The sequence below is a fragment of the Scylla paramamosain genome, chromosome 24, assembly GCF_035594125.1.
Source record: "Scylla paramamosain isolate STU-SP2022 chromosome 24, ASM3559412v1, whole genome shotgun sequence".
Taxonomy (NCBI): domain Eukaryota; kingdom Metazoa; phylum Arthropoda; class Malacostraca; order Decapoda; family Portunidae; genus Scylla; species Scylla paramamosain.
Genome location: NC_087174.1, coordinates 11,678,328 through 11,689,134, shown reverse-complemented (window position 1 = coordinate 11,689,134; position 10,807 = coordinate 11,678,328). Strand labels below are relative to the sequence as shown.

At 37.1% G+C, this 10,807-nt stretch overlaps 1 protein-coding gene across 1 annotated transcript; it reads left to right on the top strand.

Annotated features, from left to right (window-relative positions):
* Window positions 1-237: 237 nt before the first annotated feature.
* Window positions 238-2,273, top strand: LOC135112738 (2-oxo-4-hydroxy-4-carboxy-5-ureidoimidazoline decarboxylase-like). Its single transcript, XM_064027503.1, has 3 exons — window positions 238-671; window positions 1,250-1,394; window positions 1,731-2,273. The coding sequence occupies exons 1-3, from the start codon at window positions 461-463 to the stop codon at window positions 1,924-1,926; spliced, it is 552 nt and encodes a 183-aa protein (XP_063883573.1). The 5' UTR covers window positions 238-460; the 3' UTR covers window positions 1,927-2,273.
* Window positions 2,274-10,807: the final 8,534 nt, after the last annotated feature.

Sequence of the window (10,807 nt, the reverse complement as noted above, 5' to 3'; positions counted from 1 at the left end):
TGCTGTGCTGTGCTGTGTGTGTGTGTGTGTGTGTGTGTGTGTGTGTGTGTGTGTGTGTGTGTGTGTGTGTGTGTGTGTGTGTGTGTGTGTGTGTGTGTGTGTGTGTGTGTGTGTGTGTGCGCGTGCATTTTATACTAAGAGTGGTGGCTAGTTTATCGTTTATAATCTTTTTGAGGTCATTCTCCTTATTTCCTTATCTCTCAGAAGGTCCTTTACCTCTTTCAGTGAATGATGGATGATTTCGCTGAAGGAAGGGGAGCACAGGACTTTGGGAGGGTTGGATAAATGGTGTTTACGTAAAACTGGACCAATGCGGTACTGAGTGGGCGGGACTACTGGCACTACGTCAAAGCTCCGGGGTACAGAAGTGATCGTGTAACTGTGCTGTCTTTGGCATGATATAGCTAGAGGCGGACGCGAAGAGTGGTCTTGAGCGTAGTACATACGAGTACACCCAGTCATGGAATCCGAACACAACTCGATTTCGATCTCCATCCTCAAAGTGTCTCACGTCAACTCCTTGAGTGACGAGGATTTCATCATAACATTTGGAAATTTAGTCGAAAACTGTCCCCTGGTGGCCGCTGCTGTGGTCAGGAGTCGCCCCTTCAACAGCCTCAAGCACCTGCATGCTGAAATCTGCTCTTTTATCGACAAGCTTCCAGTTAAAGGTGAGGATAAAAGAACATCAATTCGTTGCTATTTTCAAAGAAGCCCTAATATGTAGAATTTTTGGGAACAAGGGAAAGCTAAGGCCTTTAAAGTTTTCACAAAAGGCAGTCTGAAATTCAACGATGCGTGGAGTAAAAATAGACTTTACGGGCACAGAAAGAGAACCGGAATATATTGAGACTAGTAGGGTGTATTCTTTACAAACAATAACCCTCGGAAGCAAGTATAGATGCATAAAAAAAAAAAAAAAGTAAAATGCAAGACTATTTGATCACTACAATGTAAACAAACATTAATGCAGGAAAGTAATAAAAAAAATAAGATTTAAAATGAAGTTTCTGAGACAAACCCATATTAACTTTTTTTGATAGCCAAAGTAATGAGAAAAAAGACATCTAGCAAATAATATATATATTAAAATAATGATAATAATAATAATGATAATAATAATAATAATAATAATAATAATAATAATAATAATAATAATAATAATAATAAACTTGTATAAAAATAGGTAATGAAAGTTAGCCTGACCGTAACGCTGTGGCGGGGCTGACGAAGATGTCACTGTTCGCAGGACGAGAGGGCATCTTGCGAGGCTTCTCAATAATCGGGCTTCCATCCTCGCGGCAGACGGAGGAGTCTCGTCAAGAGATGAAGGACTCGGGGATCTCCGAATTTATTGAAAACCAGAGATCAAAGTTGAGCAGCCTTAATAAAAGGTGAGCACCTCTCTCTGTCTGTCCGTCTGTAAGTATGTATGAATATTGTCTTTCAGTGTTTGTCTGCATGAGATGACTCAACACTATTACTGCAACACATACATCTGAATCACCAACGCGATTTAAACAAAGACAAATATTGTAACCCTTGCTGACTGGTGTGGCTGAGCAGCTTCCCTGTCATCACACCCCCTGGCAGCGCTCCATGTGTGCTGCAAATGTCGCACCTCAGCTACATGTTCAAAACGAAATTCTCTCTCTCTCTCTCTCTCTCTCTCTCTCTCTCTCTCTCTCTCTCTCTCTCTCTCTCTCTCTCTCTCTCTCTCTCTTCAACAGTTACTGCCTTAAGTTCGGCTTTCCCTTCGTGATCTGCACCCGGCTGAACAAGAAGGAGGCCATCCTGCAAGGCCTAAGCAGGCGCCTGTACAACTCGCCGGAGGAGGAGCTGCACACGGGCATCGAGGAGGTGAAGAAGATTGCACTGCTGCGCCTCAAGAACTTGGTCTCCGAGGACATGGACAAAAAATTATAGTACAAACATTGTCAAAACATGAGATACAAGTATCAAAACAAAGAAAAACAACAATTATAATCAGGATAAAACAAGAGATAATGGGTTCAAGCTTGAAAAAGTTAGATTTAAAAATAAATCTCAAACAGAAAGGTAGATGAATGGGATGGGCTCAGTAATCAGGTTGTTATGCTGAGTCATTAGGAAGCTTTGAAATAAGATTAGACAAATTTATGGATGAGGGTGATAGGTGTAAACAGATGTTTCATAGAGGGAATCCCACGTGTAGGCCTGATGGCTTCTTGCAGTTTTCTTTATTTTCTTATATTCTTATTGGGCTTGAGCAGGAATAAAACCTATTCATAATATGTCACATCCTCATTACTCCTTTGTTTTCGTCGCCAGGTGCTCTATTTCAGTCAATCAAACGATTAGCAAGATCGGAGGAACAATAAAAATAACGGTAGAAGATCGTAAGAGATGCAATACTGCGGCGGTGAGTGAGGGATTAAAGACAATAATAACAATGTCTCCAACCCTTACACATGAGGACTGTGTGTACTGAATCATCTCCTTTCACTTCATGAGAGCAGTGCTCCACACCATGGATGGATAAGGCCGCTGTGTAAAGCAGGCAGCTAGAAGACGGTAATGTAAAAGAGGAGGCGGCACGGAACATCCAGACTCATGAAAGCTGCTTTGCGCGAGAGATGTGAAATCCTCAGCCGAGACCTTTAGAGGACAGTTCAGGAATGGTCAGTGTAGAGCAGAGGATTATTGAGTGTCAGCAAAAAAAGGGATAGTTGTCTGGCATCTTGTGTCGAACATACAGATGAAGGAACCGAGGTTTTGAGGCACTGAAGGTCTGCCCCATTAGAAAATTCTATAAAGATCACGAGTTAGGCGTTCTGAGGCACCTCTACGTGATTTGCTTAGTACTGATGAACTGAACACCTGACATATGCTGTTGAGAAATGCAGGACAGTCATCAGCATAAGACTGGACAAGATAGATGACAGACGGACAAGATGTTATGGTGAATCAGTGAGGTTGAGCCAAACGAGGATGTCACTGATGAACTCATCACATCGTAGTCTTCTCTCTGGTTCTGCTTAGTGATGTTTTATTCAGTAAGAATTAGCGGGGATGTGGAAACGCCAGGTCACTAGAGTTTCTATGTATTTACAATATTTACACACGGCCCTGTTCAGTGGGAAGACTGCCAGACGAACAAGCCGACACCCACTGCCACCGGCACCGCGGGCGGCAAAAGTTGACATATTATTAAATAACAACTTTTTTTTTATTTTTAAAACAAAGGTTACAATTAAAATAATGGTAAAACTACAAAGAATTCTGATGAAGCAAATCATTTATGAATAGTAGGAATTAAAGTGGATGGTAGGATAGAGCCCTGTGAAAAAAAATAATAAAAAAATAAAATAAATAGATGAATAAATAAATAAATATATAAAGTAAAAACAAATAAATACATAAATAAATAAATAAATAAATAGAGTAAATGAATATACGGATAAGCGTGGCCATCTCTCATTGCAGCAAAAGGAACCTTGAGACAAAAAAGGTACAGAAAGATGGACAGGAACCACATGAAGGAAGCTAAGAAGTGATGATTTACAGTGCTGGTGTGACAAAAGCTTTTGATGCATCTAAGAACACGAAAGGTTTCTGTGAAATTTATAGAGGATGACCAAGACTCAGTAAGAAAAAGCCAAAATATTGCAAGTGGATTATCCTTTCCAAATCCATACTGTCAATTAGAGAAAAGTCTGAGCAAAGAAGTGCTTCAGAATCTTCCAAGTGAGGGCAGACTCAAGACCTCTGGCTCTAGAAAGGCAGGAAATCAAAGGCACAGGTTGGTAGTTTGAAGGATTGAAATGGTCAACTCTCTTAGGAACACGTGTTGTACTACATAATATATATTCTTCTCACCATAACAACGAAGAAACTGCTATTCCTTTACTTTAAAAGAACTGAAAGTAGTTTAAAAGAATAAAGAAAACATAAGATTCATCATTTATATGCAGAGAAACATAATCCACTGTTGACTTATGACATTGCTTAGACCTTTGCATCGATTGGGGACGACTTCTCAAGATGCACGAGAGAGTTACTGAAGTGTCCTGGTCGCCACACGTATAGACACCGTCACGCCTTGTAACGCCAACAGAGCACATAGTCATGTCACTTGAGGGCATTGCTGCACAGGCGGAGTCCCCTGACACGTCATTTGTATCCCTGGTCAGATGCGGGGGAATATGCTAAACGGAGACAGGTAAAAAGCGCGTCACAGGTGCATGAGGCGTGACGGTGTGGGCGGTGGCGAGACACACCTGAGTCCATTAATCAATGTAATTTTCTTGGAGCATCAGGCGGCTGGAAGCAACAGTTTATCTCTGCCACAACGGCGTGGAATATTCATGAGAAGGGCGGACATGAGCGGTGTCGTGTGCAAAAGTGTCCGTCTGTGCGGAGGTGTACTTTTTCCTCCACACCTCTCTGTTATCTTCGCTCAAACTCGTGTATGAAGGGGTCTGTGGGGCTGATATCCCATGATCATCAATTGTCATTATGAGTGTGTATAACATATCATCAGTAGTTTTATTATCTATTCGAATATTCGAAATATCCGGTAGGTCTTAGTTTTCCTTCCAGCCAACTATCCCCTCTTCTTCAATGACACTCAACTGTCCCCCTCTTCTACACTGAACATCCTCGGTCTGTCCTTTACTTATAATCTGAACTGGAAACTTCACATCTCATCTCTAGCTAAAACGGCTTCTATGAAGTTAGGTGTTCTGAGACGTCTCCGCCAGTTTTTCTCACCCCCCCAGCTGCTAACTCTGTACAAGGGCCTTATCCGTCCATGTATGGAGTATGCTTCACATGTCTGGGGGGGTTCCACTCATACTGCTGTTCTAGACAGGGTGGAATCAAAAGCTTTTCGTCTCATCAACTCCTCTCCTCTAACTGACTGTCTTCAGCCTCTCTCTCACCGCCGCAATGTTGCATCTCTTGCTGTCTTCTACCGCTATTTTCATGCTAACTGCTCTTCTGATCTTGCTAACTGCATGCCTCCACTCCTTCCGCGGCCTCGCTGCACAAGACTTTCTTCTTTCTCTCACTCCTATTCTGTCCACCTCTCTAACGCAAGAGTTAACCAGTATTCTCAATCATTCATCCCTTTCTCTGGTAAACTCTGGAACTCCTTGCCTGCTTCTGTATTTCCACCTTCCTATGACTTGAATTCCTTCAAGAGGGAGGTTTCAAGACACTTATCCACCAATTTTTGACCACTGCTTTGACCCTTTTAGGGACTGGCATTTCAGTGGGCATTTTTTTTACTAGATTTTTGTTGCCCTTGGCCAGTATCCTTCCTACATAAAAAAAAAAAAAAAAAAAAAAAAAAAAAAAAAAAAAATATATATATATATATATATATATATATATATATATATATATATATATATATATATATATATATATATATATATATATATATATATATATATATATATATATATATATATATATATATATATATATATATATATATATATATATATATATACACACACACACACACACACACACACACACACACACACACACACATATATATATATATATATATATATATATATATATATATATATATATATATATATATATATATATATATATATATATATATATATATATATATATATATATATATATATATATATATATATATATATATATATATATATATATATATATATATATATATATATATATATATATATATATATATATATATATATATATATATATATATATATATATATATATATATATATATATATATATATATATATATATATATATATATATATATATATATATATATATATATATATATATATATATATATATATATATATATATATATATATATATATATATATATATATATATATATATATATATATATATATATATATATATATATATATATATATATATATATATATATATATATATATATTTTTTTTTTTTTTTTTTTTTTTTTTAAGTAGGAGGGGCACCGGCCAAGGACAAAAAAATAAAAGACCCACTGAGGTGCCGGTCCCCGAACGGAGTCGAAAGCGTTAGTGAAAAAAAAAAAAAAAAAAAAAAAAAAAACGCAGGATGAGTGTCTTGAAACCTCCCTCTTGAAAGAGTTCAAGTCACAGAAAGGTGGAAATACAGAAACAGGCAGGGAGTTCCAGAGTTTACCAGCGAAAGGGATAATGATTGAGAATACTGGTTAACTCTTGCGAGGTGGATAGAATAGGGATGTGAGAAAGAAGAAAGTCCTGTGCAGCGAGGCCGCGGGAGAAGGGGAGGCAAGCAGTTAGCAAGATCAGAAGAGCAGTTAGCATGACAATAGCGATAGAAGATAGCAAGAGATACAACACTGCGGCGATGAGAAAAAGGGTGAAGGCAGTCAGTTAGAGGAGAGGAGTTGATAAGACGAAAAGCTTTTGATTCCACCGTGTCTAAAGAAGTCGTATGAGTGGAATCCCTCCATACATGTGAAGCATACTCCATACATGGACGGATAAGGGCCCTGTACAGAATTAGCGACTGGGTGGTTGGGAAAAACTGGAGAAAAACGACTCAGAACGCCTCACTTCATAGAATATGAAAAAGATATGCGTTACCACAGTCATTATGTGTTATCAAGTAATCAAGAAACACGGCATTTTATTAAGATTTTCGGAGCGGACATTATAATCGTCGCGTTGGAGGTGAAGGGCCAATATATTAGTTGATAGAGAACATTTCTCACTGAAATATTACCTGGGAGGGATTGAGTCATTTTTTTCTCTACCAAAAAGAAACATGGAATACGCAGTTATTTACCTAAAAAAAGTGAAAATGCAGGATGATATGACCAAATCGTAGGGTACTGTGGTAGTCGGAGGTACCTGGAGGTTTCAAATATTCGATTAATATATAAAACTACTAATTATACGTTATATACATTCATAATGACAGCTGATGATCGTGCTTGATCTGGTTGGGATATCAGCCCTATACACCCTTTCATACATGAGTCTGAGCAAAGATAACAAAGAGGTGTGGAGGACAAGGTACACTTCCACACAGACGAACACTTGCACACGACAACGGGACAGGAGTGAGGACGCAGCGGGACTGGAAAGGAGGGTAGGGGAGGGACATGAGGATGGGGGGGGAGGGGGAGAGGAGGGAAGGTGTTGCTCCTGGTGCTGCGGATAAATGAAGGATAAAAAATAGAGAGAGAACATGAGGTTAGTTTAGGTTTGGTTAAGTCAATCATAGCTACCTCCCGCCTTTTTTGGCATTACTGAGCAAGGAGTTCCGAAGTGCAAATATCCTTCTTTATTCATATCACAGTTTTGTATACAACCATTTAGTCCCTTTTTCTTTATTTTATTTTATTTTTTTTTCTTTAAGCTTGGCCTGCCATTTAACGTGTCACCTGCTTAGTTCACCTAAGAACAGGGAGTGCCGAGGAGTAAATATCCTTCTCTATTCACATCAGTTCTGTACATAATCATTTAGTCCCTTTTTTGAGTTTGACCCGCCGTTTAACATGTCAGTGTTGCTTAGTTCCTCGTAGGGGCGTGAGTGACATTCAACAACCGTGAAGGGAAAAGGGTGTTGGCGGAACCTTTTCATAATAGGACGATTCGTGTGGCTTTCTAAATGGATAACTGATATTTTTTTTTCTTCTTACACTGATCCCCTTGAGATACATGAAGACTTGTTTGGTCTTTGTTACCGTGAACTATAAAGATCCAAAAGAGGGAGAGAGGAGAGCGGCTGGGTGTGGCTGCCTGGCTGGCTTGTGGAGTATGTACTATTGGAAAAACTCTATAACCTGGTATAAGAAATGTATGAGAAAGACCGAAAACTGGGTGAACTACTCTTTTCTGCTCATGGAAACAGTACATAAGTAATAATATTTAGCTTTAAAAACAATTTCACATCTAAACTAAATTTAGAAAAAAGGAAGAGAGAGAGAGAGAGAGAGAGAGAGAGAGAGAGAGAGAGAGAGAGAGAGAGAGAGAGAGGAGAGAGAGAGAGAGAGAGAGAGAGAGAGAGAGAGAGAATCTTATTGATTGATATGAACTTATATATATATATATATATATATATATATACTCGTATATATATATATATATATATATATATATATATATATATAATATATATATATATATATATATATATATATATATATATATATATATATATATATATATATATATACATATATATATATATATATATATATATATATATATATATATATATATATATATATATATATATATATATATATATATATATATATATATATATATATATATATATATATATATATATATATATATATATATATATATATATATATATTTTTTTTTTATGTTTAAAAAAATCTCTAGTTGGGAAAGAAATATTCTGATCAGAAAAATTCAGTCTGCCAAATTTCTACCTGACATTAGAGGTACGGGGAGTAACACGAGTTTCTGCGGATATTGACAGTGGTGAAAGTGTATGTTATTCCAAGTCGAAGATGTTCTATACACATGGCACTTTGAGGCGTTGTTTAGCCGTGGTATGAAATTCAAGTGTGGCCTGGCGACAGATACAACGGCCAGGCCAGCCAGGCAACCAAGGCGGAGAAACACCATTTACACACAATCCACAATCTAAATGTATTCACTGTTATTGTCTCGGAGAGAAAGCATGTGGCTGACTAATGATCAGCTGATTTGATACTAAGCTTGTTCTTTCCCCATCCCTGCTTTGGAAGGCAATGCATGGTGCAACGCAGCTTGATATTTTATTCATATTATTATTGTTGTTCATACTATCATTGCGCAATGTTTATCGGTAATCGTTGTCAGTCCGTTGTTGTCATTCATCTCGTCATGGGATACCGCAAAGCTCAAAAAATTGTAGAAATTATGAATGAAATTCACAATTTCACCAAAGGACATCCAGGTGTACATCTCAAGGTCACTCGCCTGGCCCGGCCGTTGTATCTGTCCCCAGGCCACACCTGAATTTCATACCACAGCTAAACAACGCCTCAAAATGCATATGTATGTGCATAGAACATTTTCCACTTAGGATATTCAGTACTTTCACCTCTGGCAATATTCGCAGAAACTCGTGTTACACCCCGTATGTTCCTTGCTTAAAGAAGACACATTGTGCGTGAGTGAAATATTCTTTTGAGTTAGGAGTAAAGGTGCGTACGTAAAATTATTTAATTTTTACCACATTCCACGTCCAAACAAAATTTAGAAAGTAAAGAAAAAACTATACGTTATTAATTGATAAAAAAAACTTTTGTCAACATTTTTCTTCTACTTTTCAAGTTTCTAAATTATGTAATATTGAAAGGAAATTTTTAATCACAAAAATTTGTATTTTCTCCAGCTCTGGACCTTAAAAAAAGAAAAAACTTTCAATCCCCATTTTTTTTATATGATAATATTAACGTTCCTTTCTTAAAGTTAAAGGAGTCTTTGTGTGTATGTCAAATGTTCTCTTGAGTTCCAATGAGCAGTGTGTAGGGAATACTTAACTTTAAGCAACTTCACTTGTAAACGAAATTTTGAGAGTAAAGAACACGATTTATTGATTGATATAAACTTTATATATTAATATTTTCTTCTTTTCATGTTCTAAAATTCTGCAGTTAGAGATATATTTTTAATCGGAAAAAAAAATGTATTTAAAAAGTGGAACAAAATTTCAATCTCAAAATTTCTATGAATTTCCTATGAAATGAGAAGAATATGCACAATGTTTTTTCTTCAATTTAGGAACATGTCATTTAATCAGATAAAAAATTGAGATTGAACATATTTTACCTTCTTTTATGATCTGCACCTGATAAAAAAAAACAACCAGTTTAAGAGTGAAATAAGGTTCAAGTTTAATATTAATTATTATGCACCACTTCTATGAACTCAAAAGAATATTTGACATATACACAATGCGTCTCCCTTAAGTATGCAACGTATCTCTATTATCAAATAAAAATCTTTATATTTATACTTTCACTTCTTTTTAAAAGCAGCAGATATTGCAATAATAAACAAATGAGTTTGACATCAGTCTCGTAGGAGCCTGATAACTTGCTGGTGAGAAATTTTTGGCTGCAATCCTTGTGCCTTTCATATAATCTTTGTGACATTTTTGCGATCTGCAGCTCATCTTTCCAGTTCTGACTCCTGCGTTGATAAAGATCACTAATACTGACGATATGTAACACTCCACTATCTAAATGATTTATCAAATTACCCTTCGCATCCTCAATATGATGCCTCTCTGTCTTTATCTTTTCTAAAGCATGAGGCCTCTTCCTATCTTTAACCTAACATGACATTTTTACCCTTGTCTAGCCTAAAACTTTTTTTTTTCTAATTCATCATAAGACGAGGCCTCTCTATCGCTATCTCAGCACAGGACCTCTCTATCCAGCCTGACACTGAGCCTCTACAAACAGCTCAGCACAGGGCCTCTCTGTGGCTCAGCATTATTCAAGGCTGTTTACAAGAGGCGCTTCTTCCATCCCAGCATTCACTTATGTAGGAAGCGATGTTAGCATGCTTACATTTCCTCATCCTTTGGGAAGCAATGGCGTAAAACAAGAGATCAGTGCCTTGCCTCTTGTGCCACACGACACGCGGGTGTCCTTCACCAACAATGGCCGCCTTGGGGTAAGGATCAGTTGATTCAAATATGTAAACAAAGTTTAGTCGACAAGTGGAAGGAATAACTAAAGTGTGACCAGTCAGTCTTCCTTCACCTAAAGTTGGTCCTTTCCAGTCTTTCTTTTATAGTCTCT

Bases quoted from the DNA above. Each gene is read 5' to 3' on its own strand.
- LOC135112738 (XM_064027503.1), top strand. From the start codon at position 461: ATGGAATCCGAACACAACTCGATTTCGATCTCCATCCTCAAAGTGTCT. The intron at 672-1,249 runs GTGAGGATAAAA...CACTGTTCGCAG, and splicing joins CGACAAGCTTCCAGTTAAAG to GACGAGAGGGCATCTTGCGA. The intron at 1,395-1,730 runs GTGAGCACCTCT...TCTCTTCAACAG, and splicing joins TTGAGCAGCCTTAATAAAAG to TTACTGCCTTAAGTTCGGCT.